At 47.1% G+C, this 21,121-nt stretch overlaps 1 protein-coding gene across 1 annotated transcript in view; it reads left to right on the plus strand.

The window, feature by feature from the left end:
• The first annotated feature begins 3,738 nt into the window (after positions 1 to 3,738).
• The window catches only part of TRABD2A (TraB domain containing 2A), a 71,932-nt gene continuing 54,549 nt past the window's right edge, over positions 3,739 to 21,121 (plus strand). The window contains 4 exon segments of the mRNA XM_057497540.1: positions 3,739 to 3,871; positions 12,635 to 12,730; positions 12,880 to 12,992; positions 13,703 to 13,989. Coding sequence (XP_057353523.1) covers positions 3,739 to 3,871; positions 12,635 to 12,730; positions 12,880 to 12,992; positions 13,703 to 13,989 — 629 coding nt within the window.

A 21,121-nucleotide genomic window follows, 5' to 3' on the forward strand; every position in this document is an offset into this window, starting at 1 on the left:
GTAAAAATAAAATTTAATTTTATTTGTGTAGCTGTAATTAAATTCAGTAATTTTATGAAACTTCACTATTTATATTTCTAGCATTTAATACCTATCTGTTAGCCAATGTAAAGAATGTGTCTTTTGCTTCATATGTGTTATGTCCAGAACTATGTAGTCATAGACGTAAGAATAATATGAGCTTTTACTGTTGCAAAATATTTCTTAGCTGTCACATGCAACTGTTGGCAATGTTGTGCTAATTTGTGAGTAATTCCTGCAACTATAGGAGTTCCTATACTAATTTGTGGAGCCACAGATTGGCACAGGAAGATGAGCAGGAAAATGGTTACTTGGTATTAGGGCAAATTATCCTTATGCAAGAATCTATGGGAGCAAAGGTTAAGTAAGTGCTTCATCACTCCAATCATCCCTAAACCCAGAAGCATATCATCTTTGGTGCTGGCTGTGGCAGAGCCCACAAACCCCTCTGGCATAGAGGTGCAGTCACCCTTTGCTTCTGGGATACAGAAGACACCTGTGCTCAGAGGCAGTATAGTGCTTGTGTAGAGTGGGAGGGTTTCTCTAAAGTGCCAGGACTAATATAATACTGCAAATAAATTAAAACAAATATACAAAATGTGCACCAGGGTCTGTGTAGGATAAATTCTCATAGTTTCTTAATCATTTTTGTAGTTTCCACTACTTTTCATTCATTTCTGACTTTTTAAAAATTTGCATAATTTCCAGAAAACGGGCCCCTTCTGCAAACTTCATTTTTTATCTTCCTCCTTAAAAAAACATGCGAAATTGCCATTTTATTTTTAGTTAATTTGCTCATTTCAGAATTTGTATTCTTTTTTCTGCCTCTTTTATGCAGTGTGTTGCTCTTTGGCTTACAGCCAAATTTCTAAGCTTTCCCCCAAGCCTCATAAAAAGACAATTACAAGCTCACTGGGGAGGGAGTAACAATCTGTAACAGGCAAGTAAAAACAAGCATTTTACTTACTATCATTGCACTTCCAGGAAGGAATGTGGTAAATGTGTGCTTTCAGATAAACCACCTCTTTTCTAATGAAAGTGTAGACATATTTATGGAACACCTCAGATAGCACATGGGGTCAGAGACCTGGGTCCAAGGGTAGGTACCATCACTTGCCAGCCCTGGGCTTTGGACTTTCACTTCACTTCTCTAAACTTCAATTTCCTCACCTAAGAAATGAAGATAGTAATTGAGCTGTCATGAGCATCAGTGAAATCAAGTATCTGAAAGCATTTTGTAGGTGAGGTGTATTAAGTGAAGGGGAACAATTCAACTCTTTTGCTTTATTTTTATAGTTTCCCTGCACTATGCTAATTACTTCTTTGTAGTTTTTTGAGCTAGTCTCAGTATTGTTCTATTTTTTTCATATTCCATGCTGCCCAGTGAATGCTCCCAAGTTGAATATTAATTATTAATGTTTCAAAAGAGGTTTCTGGAGCTGTTAAAGGACAGGGTCATTTTGAAGGACATAGAGATAATCAGTGGAAAAAGTGTCAGAGTCCTGAAATTAAGACCAGATGATATCTGGAATTGATTGGAAAATATTTGCCAGAAAGTTAGGGGAGGTTTCCAGGTATGGAAGTAGGAGGGGAGGCAGGGACTGGGAATTGTATTAGTTTGCTAAGGCTGCCATAAAATACCATAGACTGGTGGCTTAGACAAGATACATTTATTTTCTGACAGTTCTAAAGTCTAGAGGTCCAAGCTCAAGGTGTGGGCAGGTTTGGCTTCCTTGGAGGACTCTCTCCGTGGCGTGTAGATGGCTGCCTTCTCGTTGTGTCTTCACATGGCCATCCTTCTGTGCACAGGCATCCCGGCTGTCTCTCTGTGGGCCCATACTTGCTCTTCTCATAAGGACACTGGTCAGACAGGCTTAGGCTCCCATCTTAACAACCTCACTTTAATTTAATCTCTTTAAAGACCTGATCTCCAAATATGGCTATATTCTGAGATCCTGGGGGTTAAGACTTCAACGTGTGCATTTTGGGGAGACCCAATTCAGCCTGCCACAACCCCCACCCAGCATTTAAATCACACTTCAGTGTAGCTGCTTAGTTTGGTTCAGAACAGCAACTTTGACTCCTAGCCCTCAGGGAACTGATGCAAACATACAAGTATTGTCCCCTAAGGCAGTATGGAAGGACCTTGCCCAAGGTATCTAGGCCCCAAATGGCTGAGCCGGGATTTGAAGCCATGCTGGTGTAAATCCTAACAGAAGTCAGGCAGGAAGGAACAAGGAAGGAGGCAAAGAGGAATGGTAGGGACTGTCCTGCCCTGAGCCGCTCTGTGCCTCAGCGTCCTCATCGTAAAATGGTAGTGACAGAAACTGTGTGCACGTCCCAGGATGGGAGAATGCTTAGAAGAGCACCTGGTACACCGTGGAGGCTGTGGATGTGTTTGCTATTATCACACTGTCACTGGATTTGGTGGAAGCAGGGCAGTTAGGAGATTGTTACTATGGTCTGGGTAAGAGATAATGAGGGTTAGACTCACAGAGCAGCGGGTGTGTGTTGAGGGGTGAAAAGCTGAAGAATCTGAAAGTTAATCACCATGAAATAAGCAGTGGTGGGTGGGATGTAGTGGGTGACAGAGAGGTTCTCCAGCTGGCTTGGGTGACAAAGTGACATCAACAGAAATAACTAACACTGTGTGCTAGGCTCTGTGCTAAATGTCTCCCTATGTCTCCAGAGCCTCACTCAGCTTATTTTTTCTTAACATTTATCATACCACCTGACATATGTATACAAATGTATATATTTATATATATATATATATATAATAGTATATATACATAATAGTGTATATACATAGTAGTGTATGTGTATGTGTATATACATATAGTTTAGTAACTAGCTGGGGACTGAAGCCTAGCCAAGCTGACACAAAAAAACTGTCACATAGATCAGGCAGCTTGGCCTTAGAGAGCACCCAGTTCCTCCTGACTTGCTCATGGAGTTTAAGGAGTCCAGGAACCCCCTGTGGGCCCCAGAAATATGGAAGCTTCCTAAGCAGTTGGCTGATAAGTGTGCAGGGGTGAGGGTGTCACTGTGGCATGGGATAATTGTCCTGTGAAGAGGTTCCTTGGAAGGCTGCCCAAGCCAGGCATTTAAGGAGAGTAGCAATTGGAACTCAGGTAATTTGTAAAACCAGGGAGGTCAGCCAAGAAAACAGCGCTTAAGTGATGTCAGAGGCAGACACTTCCGGGCAAGATGCACAGAGGAAGACAGGTTAGCCTCCAGACCTTGGACCTGCTAGGGGAGGAGGAGAAGATAAGGAAGCCCCAGAGACAGTGCTTCTCCTAGGGGGGCTGAGTGAAGCCCTGCGATACTGCTTTGAGCAGGCAGAGATGAAGCCTGTCAATGGGCTCACCCATTCTGCTGAGGCGGACTCCTAAGCACTCCCAGATAAATAAAGAAAGCTTCATTTCTCCCCCAAACATGGACCACGTGTACTCTGGCCTCACACAATGTAAAGTCTCTCCTATTGGTTTTTCTTCTCTCCTGATGTCTGCATGTTTTCTTTGAACGGGGCACAGAAGTCATCACAGCCCCAGTGTGGGGACTCTCGGGTGACTGTGTTAATCATGCTCTTTAGATTGCAAAGAAAAGAGACCCATTGGGGGTTTCTTAAGGGCAGTGGGGGCTGCAGGTTGGGTTTCCAGGGAAGCAGACTCTGAGATGGTTTAATGTGCAGATGTTTATTAAGGTGTGCCCAAGATGAACAGGGAGGAAGGAGGTGAGATTGGGCAGAGGGAGAAGTCAAGCTATGACAGCTTCAGTCCTCCCGTCAGCCTTCCGGAGGCCTCTGGAGCTAGAGTTGTCCAAGATGGGCTGAGAGGACCATCGGAAGGTGAGGCGGCTCTGTGCCTCTGAGACAGCACTGAAGGGCCTGACACCTGTCTGCTGGCAGCTGTCCCAGCCAGCTGGGGCAGCAAGCCCTCGAAGGGGATCTGGGCAGTGCCTCCTGGTGTCCATCTCAGGGGATTTAGGGTTAGAATACCTTAGGGCTGGAACTTGACTGCTGCCAGTTGGTCCCCAACTCTGAGCCCCCATCCCACTTTCATGAGTCCCATGCTCTCCCTCCTGTATACTGTCTGCTTCCTTTGTGGGTCTGGTCTGTTCTTTCCTGGGCACCCCCCTGGATCATCCTCATGGTGTTCTGACCAAGTCCTGAATGAATTATTCACATCCACCTAGGTCTGTGATTATTCTCAGACTCTTCCGTGGAACACTGTTTTGGAGATGTTAATGTGTCCTTCCAAAGCTGGTAAATCATACATGTGGGTTCGTTGTATTGCATTCCTTTTGTGTGTAAAAAATTTGCATGATAGAAATTAGAAATAACTATATCTCTTATATACATAGTCCTAAAATGTTAGTTGGTAATGAGAAGAGGAGGTATAGGGAAATAGGTGAAAGTTTGGATTCTAAAGTTAGAGTGTGTGAGAGTTTGAATCTAACACCTACTAGGAGTACATCTAACCTGGGGTAAGTGACTTCACCTTCCTATGCTGAGCTCTGCTTCCCAAACAAGGGTTGGGACAGTGTGACATTTGGGGACACCAAATGACTGGCATGCCCATGGCAATTATTTTATGGAAAAGTATCAAGTATGAGCCCAGAATGAATTTTTAAAAAGTTGTTCATATATGTATACAAGACCAACTGGAAAAAATAATTTTCTTGATGTCTCATTTCTGGGTTACTGTAAAATAGATTTTTCTCTGTAGACATAGATATGTCCTTGGAACAAAAGCGTCCATGCACACTTGGAGAGATGCTGGCTCTTGGGCTGGAATTCCAGGCCCACAAGGAAAATCCACAGGGTCCTTGGGAAGAAGGAAAGCAGATCTCTGACCCCCTGGCCAGAATGGCTTATGGCCTGTAGGTGGGAGGGATCTGGGCAGAGATTCTCCCTCCCGAAGGCTACCATGGTTGGTCTGGGGTGCCAGACCCGATATTGCTTGCCATTCCTGTGGCATAAAGAACCCGCTATCTGGAGAAACAACGGACCTCTGAATAGGGATGAAAGAAGCAGGGATGGAGAAGCCTCCCCTCTCTGTCATAAAAGTATCAGTTGCCAGCTGCCAGGATGGCTTTCCAAAGGCTGGTAGGGCTTCAGGGGCCAGAGAGGGGTCATGGCAGAGAGGTGGTGGTAGGCGGTGCTGGTGCCATGGTGCATCTCTTAGAAAGGACCGGCCAGGCCCACAGCCACAGCTCTGCTGGCCACTGCTCCTAACACATCAGAGTACCAAGAGCAGTAACCCTCATGGTTTCTCAGTCCTGATTTTCTTCCCTGAGGTATTATTTATGATTCGGAAAAGTGGCTCTGCAGCTGGTAGGAAGAATGAGTAGATGATCTGGTTTTGAAATATGAGGCACGCTCCCAGCTGGACTAGCCACAGAGTATGCGCTCAAGAAATATTCAGTTAAAAAAATCATTGCAACGAAAGAAATTACAAAAGTTGTGCTTGCCATTTAAAAAATAGTAATTGAGAAGCATAGAGAAAAGGCCCTCTTTTCTTCCCTCCCCCTCCCCCCACCAATCCCACTCCCTCCCCAGGGAAGTCATCCACTTGGTTTGTGTCCTCCCTTCCAGAACATAAAGATCTGCCTCCTTCCACCAAAGGCCACATATCTTTTCAATGTAAGGATTGTGTTTGAGTTTTTTCACTGATACAATGCTTTAGTGAACCCAGCTTGGTGATTCCCAAACTGTGGTGTTCGTGTGTGTGTGTGTGTGTGTGTGTGTGTGTGTATGCATTTGTTTGCACATATCTGTCAATATTTCCTTAGGACGGATTCTTATAGTGGAATTCCTAGACCAAAGGGCACACACATTTAAAATGTTGCCAATTGTCTTATAAAAAACCTTTAGATTTCTATTGGATATTGTCTATTGTATATGCTTTTCTTTTTGACAATTTGAGAGGTGGAAAAAAATGCACCTAGCTATTTTATTTTGCTTTATTAAAAGAGTATTTTATTTTTAAAGCTGTGGTTAAATAGATGTAACAAAATTGACCATTTCAAACATTTTTAGGTGTACAGTTCTGTGGCGTTAAGCACATTTGCGTTGTTGTACAGCCATCACTGCCGTCCTTCCCCAGAACTGATTGGATTTTATTTGATTGGCTAGTGAGGAGCTTTTGTCTACTGACTTGTATTTTTCCTTCTCTTCCCTCACCCTCTTCCTTCCCTCCTTCCTTTTCTCTTTCCCTACTCTTCTATATTTCTTTTGCCTTTTTACGACCTTTGCAGATTTTCTAATTTATATCCTTTTTCTTTTTTTTTTTTTTAAATGAGAAGCTTTACTGTATTTGGGTATTACCTACCTTCAGTTTTATCTATTTTGCTTGATTCCTCACTTATTACATTAGTTGTAATCTTCACAGCATTGCTGCAGGACAAGTAGTATTATTCCCAGTTTGCAGATGAAGAAGCTAAAGTTTAGAGAAGTTACGGGACTGGTCTAAGGTGACATAGTTAATAGGTACAGAGACGTGATGGGACTACAGCTGTCTGGCTTTTACAGTCCTCGGCCAGTGGGAACCTGCATGAGGCAGTGAGACTCTGCCAAGCGTGGGCAAGGCTAGCAGGGTGTCTGGGAAGGGGTAGGGGAGCTCAGGACGCTTCAGGGGAGGCTCAGATAAATGAGTTCTGGGAGATTTAGAAGAAGCTGGTGTTCCTAAGCATGGAGGAAATGAGAGACAGGCTCCCTTCCCCACTGCTGCTCTTGCTGCATGAAGGGCCACTGAAGCACCTCTGAAACTGGGGTTTGTGGGTGTGTACTCCCCCCTTCCCACTGTGGCTGCGGAGTAGAGGCTGGAGGGTGTGATCTGGAAGTCCCTTCCGGGCGCGCTAATTCTGGGAAGTCTTTCTCCCACATCCCATCAGCCACCAAGTATGGTGGATTTCACTTCCTTTGTGTCACTTCACTTCTCTTTTTCCCCTGCCAGAGCCTGGCCCAGCCCCCATTTCCCTCTCCTGACTGGTGTTACCACTTCTACTCCTGCCCCCTCAATTTCCTCTCCACACTGCAGCTGGAGAGGTCTTTTGAAAGCACACATTTGATTGCACAACAGCTTCTCTTCAAACACTTGGGTAGCTCTGCAGTGCCTATCAGACAGGGGCCAAACTTCCCAGCCCAGCTCCAGGCCCTTCTCCTTCTGGTCCCTGGTTATCTTTCCCTTTCTCACTGTTAACCTGCCTTGGTCTATGTCAATCTGACTGCTTTCTGTGAACGTAGCAACTTTCTCTCAGGCCTCAAGGCCGTTTCCTGTATTGTTCCCTCTCCCTGGAATGTTGTTCCCTGGCTAACTCCTACTCACATTTTATGACTCCCTTTAGACAACACTCTACTGGGAAACCCTCCAGGGAATGATGGGCTTAGTTATGGGCTGTCATGGACCCTCATTGCACACATCCTACCATCTTGTAGTTTTCTTTTTGTCTGTCTGTCTCTTGACCTTGACTGCACATTAGAATTACCAGGGCTGCTTTAAAAATAGTGATGCTGGGGCCACACTCCCTAAAGATCCCAAGTCAACTAACTAGGAGGGGGACCTGGGCTTCGGTAGTTTTAAAGGTTCCCCAGGTGATTCTAATGTGCAACCAGAGGTGAGAACAGGACTCCATAGGAAGGTCCATGGAGCTAAGGGTCCTTAGTCATCTTTCTAAACCCCTCACTGGGCACTGAGATGCTCAAGTATTTAATTAGTGTGTTGAATAAATGAATGCAGCAGTTTCCAGAAGGGATGCAGAAATCACTAAGGACAAAAAATGATGCATACCAAACATCCATTGGATAGCAAGTTATTGCTTTTTAAAGGTTCTAGGGGACAAGCAGTAACCTGTCCTCTGAAAACTTCCTGATCATTCAGGTCTCCTTTAAAAAACGTGTGCAGTTCTGTTTACTTTGGATTCATAGTAAAAACTACACATTCAAACCACTGTCACTTGTGTGTGGCTGCTTTTCTTGGAAGCCTTCTCTCCGTCCCAGGTTCCTAAATGTGTCTTAAGTGCTACACTGTCAGAGGCACTGTCTGAAAGATTGGTTGTGTGAACAGTAAAATGTAATAAAAATTCTCTGCCAACATCTTTGCTCTCTTTCTCCCCTAATGGCCTTCTCACATGTCCATGTGTCTTGCCAACGGATTTCAGCCCCGGACAAGTTCACTACGGATTCAATGAGACCGAAAAATGACAATGGAACGTTCTTGGGATGAAAGGGTTTATACCCAACTTTATCGCCTCCGTGGCAGGTCAATCACTAGAATCCCATCGACTCAGAGCAAGTCTGCGTGCAGGAAGCTGGTCTTTGCCTCTGGGCCTCTCTGCCCCCACAGCTGTCTCATCTCTGTCCTTGGCACTGCCACCACTCCAGCCTCTGCTTTCCTGCAGCCCTGCAGCCCTGCAGCAATGCAGCAGCCCAGAGCACTGGGCGGAGCTCTTTGTATAGTCAATAACAACGTATTGCCCACACGTGGGTAGTGAGCAAGCCGACCAGGACCAGGTGAGAATCCTGGCCATAGCAACCCTTACTTTCTCTGCACCATGTCTCCAGTCTCTTTGCCCTTCCTCCCTTCTCTGAAAAAAAAAAAAAAAAGTCTCTGATATCCAACAATTCAGCTCTTTTACTCTGCTTGCACATAACACACAGTAAGCCAAAAGCCAGAAGCTGGCTGTCTTGCCAATGGATTTCAGCCCCGGGCAAGTTCACTATGGATTCAGTGTGACCAAAGAATGACAGTAGAACGTTCTTGGGGTGAAGGGGTTATACCCAACTTTATTTCCATGGTGGCAGGTCAATCACTAAAATCTCATTCACTCAGAGCGAGTCTGCATGCAGCAAGCCGGTCTCTGCCTCTGGGCCTCTTTACATGCACAGCTGTCCTCTGAGCCTCTGTCCTCAGCGCTGCCATCACTCCAGCCTCTGCTCTGCTCTCCTGCAGCCTTGCAGCCGTGCCATGGTGTCACACAGAGCACTGGGCGGAGTTCTTTATACAGAGTCAATAGCAACTTATTGCCCACACGTTTGCAGTGAACTAGCCAGCTAGGGCCAGGTGAAAATCCTGGCCATGGGAACTTTCATTTTATCCACACTGGCTGAATAGCAAACAAAGCTCCCGTGCTCTCCTGGGAGGCTTCCGTTCATTCTATTAAGCCCTTTCTGTCAGGAATCATTCATACAGGTGCCACATTGTACCAGGCTTCAGGCAGCAAGGCACCATTCTACCGGCACATGTGGTATGTGGGGAGGGAAGGGGCAGGAGAGCAGAAGGGGGAGAGGGGGATGGAACTGGGCCAACACCAGGAGACCTACTCCCCACACTGTGTCTGATGCAAGACCAGTAGAAGCACAGAGGATGGCTTGGGGGCTAGCTAAAGGCACCCCAAGTCGACATAAAATTTATCAATGTCCTTTAGTCAAAAACCATGAGGGACACACATGAAATTGAATTAGATGGATTTAATGCCTTTTGCAGCAGGGAAGAACTCATACCTTGAGAAACTGTAAGGTGTCTCAGAGGGTATTCGGGGGGCTTGTTACAGGACTTGGCTTGTGTTGTTAGGTGTTTTGGGTAAGGGCTTTCTCTGGACTGGGTGTTCTGAGGAAGTGGGTGTAATTCTGAGCATCTGTATCAGTCGCTAGGGCTGCCATAACAAAATTCCACAGGACAGGGGGCATAAACAACAGAAATTGATTTTCTTACAGTTCTGGAGGCTGGAAGTCCACAATCAAGGTGTCAGTGGGTTGGCTGTCTTCTGGTGCCTCTTCCCTTGACTTGCTTGGACCCACTCAGGCACTGACACTGTATCAGGGCACCTTCTTGCTGTGTCCTTATGGCTGTCTCTCTGTGCCTAAGTGCCCCTGATGTCTGTGTCCAGATTTCCTTTTCTTATAAGTACAACAGTCAGATTGGGTTAGGGACCACCATAATAGCCTCATCTTAACTTAATCACCTCTTTAAAGACCCTGTTTTCCAATGCAGTCACATTCTGAAGTCCCTGGATATGGGCTTCAACATACGAAGTATGGGTTGGGGGGACACAATTCAGCCCATAACGGTACCTTAATACATCTTGTCTATATGGTGTGGGGAATGATTGAGACTAAAGCTGGGAGTGCAAAGCAGCAGCAGTCAGCCACTGGCCAGGAGGGTGGGATATTTGGTCCTTTTTGTGGTTTGGATGATCATGTTTTGTCTGTGTTGAGAAGTGATTGGGGGCCGCCTGGTTTCGTCCTCATCCATCACAGTCACAGAATGGCCTTGTCGGATGTTGATATTCTGTGAAATTGTTTGTATTCAGCAGGAGAACACTGTGGCCTGGCTCTGGTTGTTGCCAGATTGTAGCAAAACCAAGGCCTCACTGATAGAGCCAGGCCAGCTCCCGGCTGTCAGGGGATGTTTGCTCTTTCTCACGGTCTAGGTGCATACAGTGTACTTGCTAAGCAAATGCAGCTTTGGGATAATTGCCACCCTTTCCCACTTAGAACTTCTGGTGCCAACATTGGGTGACTAAGGGAGTGTGGCAAAACTCCAGTCTCCTTCCAGGAACGCATGGAGCCTGAAGACCTGGAAGCAGGAAGCAGGTGTCACTTTGAGCAGACACTCTGATGGTGGAGCGCCATGCTGGAATACCTGGGAGCTTCTTGGCACCCCACTTCACCTGGTGTGTTGGTTTCCTGTGGCTGTATAAGAAATCACCACTAACTTAGTGGTTTGAAACATCCCACATGTATCCTCTCACAGTTTGTCTGGGTCAGGAGTTCAGGCACAGCTTAACTGGGTCGTCGGCTTAGGGTGACATGAAGCTGCAGTCGGTTGTTGCCTAGAACTGGTCTGGTTTCTCATCAGAGGCTCAACTGGAGAAGGATCTGCTTCGGAGCTCATTTGGGTTGTTAGCAGAATTCGTTTCATCATGGCTGTAAGACTCAGGGCCATTTGTTTCTTCAGCTGTGGCAGTGGAGGGGAGACTAGAGAGATTGGCACTACACCCACGTAATCACATACAAGGGCTCATGTATACCCCATCACCTTTGCCACATTCCGCTGATGAGAAGCAAGTCACAGGTCCCGCTCACACTCAAGGAAAAGGGATTAAACCCAAGTGTGAATACCAGGAGACAGGGGGCCTGCCCTCCACATACAGACTGTCCTGACCTTCTCGGGAAATCTGCAATGGTTATTTGATTCAGGGCTTGGACACTGCAGGTTGGCCACACCAGGCAGGGCAAGGCAGGGCAAAGGCACAGAGGTGCAGCAGAAGCCACGGCAAAACCTCCATGTATCCTGAGAACTGTTTTTGAGGGAAGGGCTGGTGTTTGGGAAAGAGCACAAAGGCCTTGAGGGTATAATTTCCCCAGGTGACTGCTGTGAAGGGAACAAACCTCACTGGTTTGTGTAAATTCAGGAAGCAGTTGGTAGGGGCACAAAGTAGGAGATTACAAGTTGATGGACATAGGAAGGTTGCTGGGGTATCAACTGCACATGAAGGAGAAACAGACAGAAGCAGGGAAAGGCTTGGAAATGTCCATTTCTCTGACAGGTCTGTGAGAGGTAGGGACCAAGAACAATAGTCAAATGAGAGACTTGTCTAGATACAGAAGCTTGTGGATAGACAGAAAGGAGACTATGGGGACATTTAGCATCTCCTTCCTGATGAAGGGGAAACCACTAGTCTAGAAGACAGGTAAGGACCAGGTCATGCCAGTCTGCCTGTCCCTAGGTCTGAGGCAGCAGGAGTGTCTATGGAGACTATGTATGTAGAGTAGATATGATTCTATTGTTTGTTTGTACACTGAGTGTCTTACAGAATAAATCCTACTTACTGATGGGTCTGACAAAGGCAGGAAGCTTCATTAAAAAAATATAAGAACCAAACAAGTTGTGCACATAGCAGATATTTCAAATTCAGTGTATGACCCTTTCCTGGTCCATAAAACAAGTTGCAATAATGTTTCTTCTTGCAGGAGTCACTTCTTTTCTGTTCTTAAAATTATGGTACATACAAAATGCACAAATCTTAGTGTACAGCTTGATGAATTTTGACATGTGTGTAACTCATGTAACCATCAGCCAGATGCAGATATCAAACATTCTCACTAATTGTTCCCCTTTACCTATTGCATGCATCCTCTCAGCCCTCCCAATGGCAACCAGTCTGTTCTCTGCGTCTGAGTCTATTTCTGTTCAAAGAAAAAGCCACCAGGGACATTGAATGTATTCCCAACTGAATGATAATGAAAACACAACTTTTTCAGGATCTGTGCTGTGCAGCTAAAGCAATGCATCAAGGGAAATTTATATCTTTGAATGTTTATGTTAGAAAAGGAGAAAAGTTTAAAGTCAATAACATAAGATTCTGCCTTAAGAAGCTAGAAATAGAATAAAGTAAATCCAGTGACTAGCAGGAAGATAATGAAGATAAGAGCAGAAACCAACACAACAGGAAAGAGACAAACAATAAAAGAAAATTAATAAATTCAGTCATGTTATGTGACACGTTATTTCACCCCCTCTTCCTCTAGCTATAGCTGATTGGTTGAGAATTCACTGGGAGTGGGGGGAAGAGCATGAAGTAATAATGACCTCCTTTTGAGTTGTAGGTACTTCGCTCGCACAACCAGAGAGAACATTTTTGCCAGTAGGTGGCAGCGCTGGCATCTTGGGTGGGGGGACCAACGATTGCTGCCGGGTTCAAAGTGAGTCAACTCCAGAAAGCAAATCCTCACGCACACTCAGAACGGGAAAAAGCAATTTCGCAAAAAACACCTGAAGCCTGAACGCCTGTGGAATCAAGGCTTGGAATATTTGGCTTTTTAAAGTCTGGTGTTTTTTTTTTTTTCTGGAGTATTGAGGCCGGACATCGAGGGTCAGAAAACTCCTCCTCTCATTGTGTACAAATTGGGGCCACTGAGCTCCAACATGCCCCTCTGCCCCCACCAGCTTTCACACTTTCTATCAGTATCGAAATGGACAGAAACCTAAAACAATTAAAACCCTGCTACGAGCTCTCCTTTAAACAGTACTCAGATTAATCTGGGCTGTACAGGGAGGTGGAAAAGAACGCTCAGGCCATGGTGCGAGGTGGGCGAGCCGGGCACAGCTAGTCGGTTTTACACTTTTTTCTTCCTGAAGGGTCAACTCTGTGAAATGGCCCGGAAAGGGAGCGAGCACATTTTGCAGGCCTACTATGTGTGCCAAACGAGGTGCTCTTCGTAAGTGTCCTCATTTAATCTTTGCAGTAATCCTTCGAGTCCGGTGTTCACATCCTTAGCATTAGTTCCCCAAATCCCTTAAGAGGTCACTTAACGGAGTGTCGGCTTTTGGGATTCTGGACTTTTAAGCGAATGCACACGCTATTTTCCTCTTTTACAGGCAACACTTGTCTGCAGTTTCCTTTGTTTAAATGAACTTTCCTTTAAAAATAGCCTTTCGTTTGTTTCTTTGATCTGTTTCTTAATCAAGAGCCACCCGCAGAACTGGCAGCATCAGCACAGACCATAAGGGCAGGAGCCAGTGGGATTCGGAGTTGAATACAGAAGACAGAGATGGACTTCGGTTTTCCCTCGGGCCGGCGGCCCTGGCAGGGTTTGCGCGGGGTCCAGGGTCCACGGGCAGCCCTGGGTAGGGGGGCTCAGGCCGCGCCTACGTGACCGCCGCCCCTTGGCCAGCCGGGCCCCGCCGGGAGGTGGCTGGGCGAACGGCAAAGCGAGCAGGCGAGAGGTGCGGGGCGGCAGGCGGCGCCCCCGGACCCCGAGCCCTGCGCGCCGGCTAACCTGGCGCGGCGAGCCCTACTGCCTCACTCCGTCCCTCCGCGTCCCGGCCTCCGAGCCGCCGCGGGGAGGAAGGGTGCCTGGAGCTGATTCCTGCTGCCGACCCTCTGCCTCCTGCCCACGGGCGCAGCCCCGCGGCTCGGCGCACCCACAGCCGCCACCTGCGAGAGCAAGCCCTGAGTAAGGCGCGCGTTGGGCGCGGGCCGGGCGGCCTCCAGGCACCTCCCGGGCTGGTTACCTTCCCAGCCCCGCGAAGCACCGAGTACTCGGACCCCGAGCTTTCTCTGGGGGCCGGGCTCCACCTCCCACGGCGGCGCCTCCCTGCTTTCTGGAGGGGGCGCCGCCCTCGGGCCCCCTGAGAACCTGTCCGCCAGTCCTCGCCGTTCTTCAGCTGGTGGGAGTCCCGGCGGAGTCTCCTGGGTCTCGCCTGCTTCGCGGGCACCCGGGGGACGAACCCGCGAAGACCGAGTGGGGTCGGGACTTGGGCACATTGACTTCGGGAGTTTGTCTTGCACTCCCTTTCCTAGATTTTTATTTCTCCTGCTCCTAACGAAATGGTAAAAGCACCCTGCAGCTGCTCGATTTAACATTAGTATATCCAGTGCTTGAGTGGGAACGGATTTTAGGGAGCTGAAGCCATTTCCCTTGTTTTACCGAAACTGAGGAAACCGGGAAACTGAGGCTCAGGGAAGGAACCTTTGTGGTGAGGTCACAGCGCATTCGCGGAGCAAAACCTGACCGCCGGGCGTTCGCGCGTAGAGCGCCTCCTTAGATGTTCGCATCGGCGTTTTGCAGGTGAGGGGAACCGAGGCGAGGGAGGCCCTGTGACCTTCCCGGGTCCACCCGGCCCTGTAGGAGCAGAAGCCGAGAGGAAACCCGGCAGGTCCTGCGTCTTCAGGCTGGATCTCCTTCGAGGTGAACGTTTTCTTCTGGTCAATTTTCTTAGGCTCAGATTTTTCTGTCGTCTCTTCTGAGCGCCGTGGAGGTTGACTTTTGCGTTTGTGTCAGTGGGTTTGATCTCTGGATCCCTGGCTCAGGGGCGGGCCATCCTCGGCTTGTCTTTCGGGTGGCGTGTGCGCTCTCGGGGGCCGGGTGCGGAAGTTCAGGGGTCGGCCAACCTTCGGTGGCACCTGCGCAGCATCCCGGGCCGCGCCCGCCTCTGGCTGTTCGTAACCTTATTGTTGGCAGAGGTACGGCAAAGGAGAGGGTGACCGTTCCTGGCGCACGGGGCTGACCGGAGTGTCGCACTCCACTCCCTAAGGCCCCCAGGGCTGCCAACATGCGGAAGCTTTTCGAGGAAGGCAGGCAGGGCGGAGAGCCCGCACCAAGGGATAGTTTCAAACTCTGCTGCTGTGTGGTAGGTAGCTGCGCACTTCTGCACAAAGCAGAAGCCCGTCTGTTCATATGAAGGCAACATGTCTTTCACTTTGCAAATTCTATCACCAACTCGTGGTTACATTATGACCAGTGAGTCTTGGTAAGCCCTGTTTCTCTCTTCTTTTGAAGCTATCTTTTATTCTATCAGTTATCAAGTTTTTGGTCTCAAGACCCTTATACATTCTAAGAAAGTATTGAGGACTCCAAAGAGCTTTTATTTATGTGGGTTAACGGGAATGTTAGTAAAATCCAGAAATACATAAGCACATGCGCCGTGGACCCTCAGTGCCCTGATAGTGTAACAGGTCTGTAGTCCCTAGAAAATCTTATTTGTATGCTTCTAAAAGAAGGACACTGAAAGAGGAAAACATCTTGTTATTGCTATGAAAATAGTTCGGAACTTACAGACTGCTTGAAAGACTCCTGGGCAGACCCACAGGTCCCTGGACCACACTGAGAATCGCTGTTCTATTCTGTGGGCAAATTCTTTTACACCCTGCTTGAGGTGAGGCAGCGTGGCAGGGTTGTATGCTTGGCCTGCGTGCTGTAGAGGGCGCTGTGGGTGGGCCCCTTGGGGGTTGGGGGTCTTGAGATTGTAGAGTGAAGCTCTAGAATCCGGGGCGGCATCTCTATAGCATTCTGGAAGGACTGTGACTTGACAGCGGTTTTGGTTTGCAGTTTTCATTAACCATTAGAGAGGTTTGCTGAGCCGAAGCCTGCCTACAGACTGCAGGCTTTACCCTGAGCACCACACAGGTTGTCTTCCCTATCACTTCTCAAATAGAACTCTTGAGTGTTCTTTACTTTTCCTGCCTGCCTTCTTTTCCACTTGCTATTTCTTTCCCCAGATACCCAAATGCTTACTTCCATTCTTCCAGGGTCTTTCCCAAATCCACTCAATAAGACTCTTCCTAATTACCTGCCTTGCCCACCCTCCTATCTGCCATCCCTGCTATATTTTCTCTGTAGCACTTAACCACCATATGACAAAAATTGTTGTGTCCCCTGCACCCCTGTGTAATCCTCGTAAAGACAGGACTTTTGTCTGTATTGTTTGCTGCGGCATCCCCAGAGCTTAGAAGAGGGCCTGGCCATAGTAGATGTTCAATAAACATGTGTTGAATGAAAAGGATAAACTACTTTACCATGAGCTGGTCTGCTGAAGAGTATTCTTGGTAAAGTGTGGTTACCACAGGTCCCAGGATGCTGGGATGGGAGGAGCTAAGGTGTGCAGCAGTTTAGGGACCTGGCCCACATTACACAGTTGTCATTGAGCTCCTTTGCTTCATTGCATGGATCACGCACACATCTCTAGTGATTCAGGTAGCTTCTCGTGCCTCCATCATCCATAGCCATGTCTTTTTCTCTTAGGATGGGTACAGCAAGGTTTAGGAGCGACATGTTAACAATGTTAAGGTTTTTTCATTTTAAATCATCATAATGTGAAAAGACATGGCTCCCTCTAGTAGCATGTGGTGGCCACAATTACAGTGACATGGGGTGGTAGCGCAATTTTGGTTTTTTGCTTTTGTGGAGATGAACAGCCCTACCCCTGAGGTTGTCAGTGTAAGGGAAGCAGTGCCAGTTACAGCCATCTGACCAGTGTGGTGGCCTGGGGGCTCGCCAGTGGGCGAACACAAGGTAAGAGCTCCCCGAGGGAGGCCCTCAAGATCCTTCTTTCAGCTTGTGCCCTCCCTGAGGCGTGCCTGGTGGGGCAGGGTCAGTGGCCAGGAGGGATGGTGGCTGGTGCAGTGGGGAAGACAGGGTCTCCTTCTCACTCAGAGCACAACTCCATTTATTGAAGAAGCTCTACGAAATGAGGAGCATTTCTTTAGAAACACTTTACAACCTTTGACTTAAAGAAAAAGTGGAGAAGTCCCCCAAACTGTGTTAGCCTGAAAAGAGAGAATGGGAATAGGTGGTGGCCTGAGCCTTTAAAAATGTCCATGTGGGTTTATCTGGGCAGGTCATCAGGGCTTGGGAAGGGGAGTGGGGAGAACTTTCTCTATTCAGTCAGGTAGAATGCCTGAGTTGACAGTGCACCTTCTCGGGAATGAAGTGGAAAAGATATGCCTCTTAATCATGGGTAAAGTCTGTTGCATGTTAAGGCTGCGTCTATGGTTTTTATAACCAGGGCTCAGGAGCCAGTCTACCTGGCTTCAAATCCTGGATCACCACAGAGGAGCAGCTGTGAGACCTCAGGTCACATCAGAAAGCTCTGAACATCTCACTGGCTCCATCTGAAAAAGGCCAGAGTCTCAGTTAGTTGTGGGCCCTCTCACTTCCTCTCCAGAATGGGTGCTGGCAGGTGTCCGCCCCATCCTGCCCCCCACCCCGCTATTGTCCAGGTCCCCAGTGACCTTAGTGCTGCTCCATCCAGAGGTCTGTTCTCAAATCCTTGACTTCTCTGGCCCCTCAGCCACACTGAACCCACTGTTCACTTCTCTTTGAAGCACTTTCTTTGGCTTTCTGTTCTGATTTTCCTGGCAACCTTGCTGTCCACTTCTCATTCCCGATTCCACTACTCTTCTTGCCCTTGACTTTGCAAGGTTAGACCATTTCTAACCTTTTCTTTCCTGTTTGCACTTGGAGATCTTATCCAGTCCCGTGTCTTTAAATGACACTGAAGTGGTGATAATACCCTCATATTTACAGCTGGCCCAGGCCTCTCTCAAACTCCAGACTCATGCAACCACCCACCAACTCTACCTTCCCACTTGGTTGTCTGTTTGACATCTCAACTCAATACGGTCAAAACCAAACTTGTGACCTTCTGCTCTAATCCTGTTCTACCCTGTCTTCTCTGTCTTGGTTGATGGCATGTGGGTAAAATTGTAATATTTCCAGAATATCTCGCCTGACTTTAGTGTACCTGCATATCAACAGGTGTTTCTCAGGGGTGGAGAGAGGTTGATCCGCATATCAGTGGGTAATTACCTGGGCAATGGAGAACTTATCTGAACCTGAGAGGTTGTGGAGGAGGTGCCCTGGCTTGCTTCTGCAGCAGTAGGAGAAAGAGACAGCCCCAGACTGCAGTTTGTAAGCAATGAATGGGTTTTAAACTTTTTTTCTCCCTTTGACTGATTTTGGTTTTAGAGGTATTTTGCCCTGGGATTTCTTTTCCCCAGAGTTACATGGCAACTTTGTTTTTTGAGTTAATGATTTCATGAGCCCTAGCTTCCAGAATATATCCAGAACCTGATCACATCTCATCAATTCTGTCACCACCACTGTTTTCTCACATGGATTATTTCAGTAACTTCCTAACTGACCTTCTTGCATCTGCCCTTACCCCAACAGTTTATTCCTCACAGCCACCACAGCAATCCTGCTAACACATTAAGTCAGTTCTTGTCACTCTCCCAGAAACACGTGTGGGTAAAATTGCAATATTTCCAGAATCTCTTACCTGGCCTTAGTGCATCTCCATATCAATAGGTGTTTCCAAGGGGTGGAGAGAAGTAGTTCATCTCCATATCAGTAGGTAATTACAAGAGGGAGTGAGGGCATATCTGGATCAGAGAAGTTGAGTGGGGTCCCTTTTTTGCAGCCAGGTTGCGAGAGACATGGGTGAGCAGAAGTGGGTGGTTGCTTGTAGGCAATAAACAGGTTTCTCCCACTTTATTTCTCCCTTTGACTGATTTTGGTTTCAAAGGTATTTTGCCCCGGACTGGGAAAATATTTTCCCTCAGGAGTTACAGTGTACTAGCTCCCATCCTGCGTGGCATAAAAGCCTGAACCCTTCTGGTAGCCCACATGCCCTGTGCGGCCCAGCCTCACTCACTTCTCTGACCTTTGCCTCCTGATTTCTTCTTCAGTCATCCCCCTGCAGTTATGCTGGTCTCCCTGCTGCTCCTCCAACACATGGAGGACCTTTCTGCCTCAGGGCCTTTGCCTTGCTCTTCCTCCTCCTGGAGGACATGCTCTTCGACATGCCCTTGGTTTGTCCTCTTGCCTCCCTTGTGGACATTCAGTGCCTCTCCTGATCGCCCTGATTCAGACTGCATCCCTCCTCCATCAGTACTCTCTCTTCCCTTTTCTGCATTCACGTTCTCCACAGCGGTTACCACTAACATGCCCGGCTCAGGGGCCTGTGTTTCTCCTACTGTATTCCTAGTGCCCTAGAACATGCCAGTGTCTAGTGCCTGGGACAGTGCCTGGTACACAGTAAGCAGAGCACAAATTGTTGTGGAACAAATGAGTGTTGAATGAAGGCAGCAGGGCAATTCCTGTGCAGTGGTTGGATGTTGCCTGGCCCCCGGTGAACACTGAGTACCAGCTGGCTGCTCTTAGCATTATCACTGTCATTAAACAGTTGGATCCCAGAACGTGAGTCTTTTTTTTTTTTATCTGAGCAGTTTTCAGTGAGAAGATCATTCAATGACCCTATTTCTAGACTAAAACTAATTGAAAAGGCAACAATAAAATAAGTAAGTAAGTAAAAAATTGATACATATAGTTGAACAGACTTTGTTTAAAGAGAAGTGCAGGTATTTGGCCGTAGGATGGAACTTTAGGGAGATTGAGAGTATGGGTAGAAACAAACCAAAATCAAACTGGAACAACACCTGTCCCCCTGTACCCCCCTGGCTCATGATCCTGGGGTATGGGCTTGGTTTTCCTGGGAATATAGTTGCTTAATATCACAATCTCCTGATAGATGACAATGAATTAGGTGCTCATGGGTTTAATAATAACATTTCCGCTCTTTGCCTGCATGGGACTGGTGTGACCAGATCTGTTATATAGGTCAGCGCTGCCCAGCCGTATCACCATACAGGACCCCTTGATCATCTACTCTTCCCCATTAGATGAACAAATAAACCAAACTTAAACCTATGCTTGGAAGGCCATCTCTAGCAGGCCAGTTGCATCTATAGGTAATTATTTTGTTACCCATTTAAAATTAATCAAATCCATAACTGTCCATCTCAGCCTTTGATTAACATCTAGTTAACCAGTGTTTTTCTACTGGCTTGATCTAATTCTAACTAACAGTGAGACACTTGATTGCTTAATTATTCTTGGCAGCCATTTTTTGGTCGCTGTACAGTTTCAGTTTGGGTTTCTGAAAATATTTAAATGATCCTGGGGACCCTCATTACTCCACAAGAGGATGCCAGAGGGCTGGCTGGAGACCCAGACATGATTCATCTCCTAATATTAACTTAACCATGAGTTGGTTTTAAAGTACATTCTTTCATTTGTTCATTTGCTTAATAATTATCTCTGTAATTTGTTTCTCATCCTAATCTTTGCCCGGGATTTTCCTCTAACTTTGCCAAATGAGGAAATTCAGGTGTAGAGAAATGAAATGGCTTTAAAAAATCTCAGCGGGATAGCTGAGACAGAAGCAGAACTGAGGCTTCTTTTGCCCAATCAGTGCAAGCTTGAAAGTGGGTGTGTGAGCAGAACTGTGAATTAAATACTGTTAAAACTCAAGGTCACAGGCTGGGGGCTAGTGAGATAGGTTCTGTTTGGCTCACATGGCATTTAAGAAAATCGCGACATTTTACAAATGGAATATTTGAAATAAGGATTTCTAGTTTATTTTGAAAAGTCCATTGTGGAGCACCAGGCCTATTCCTCTGTGGCCAGCTCTGTCTCTTTAGCCGAGAGCCTTTACCGAGAGGTGTGCACCATTATCTCACCTCTAGCTGCATGTTTACCTGCCTGCATCTGCCCTGCTCCCAGTAGTCAGAGTGTTTTTGTGAAAGCCAGTAAGTGGGCAGGTGTAGAAGAGAAGGTTGGCTGCTGTGAGAATAGGGCCCCTGTTTCAGGTGGCCCCACGCCAGCCAGTCTTATATTTTGAGATTCTGTGTAATATTTTATCTGAAAACAGGTTGTTGTTGCCTAAACACTAACACACAATTGCTCCTTAGTATTTGTAGATTCCGTATTTGTGAATTCACCTAATTGCTAAAATTGATTTGTAATCCT

The sequence above is a fragment of the Manis pentadactyla genome, chromosome 2 (genome assembly GCF_030020395.1).
Source record: "Manis pentadactyla isolate mManPen7 chromosome 2, mManPen7.hap1, whole genome shotgun sequence".
Classification (NCBI taxonomy): Eukaryota; Metazoa; Chordata; class Mammalia; order Pholidota; family Manidae; genus Manis; species Manis pentadactyla.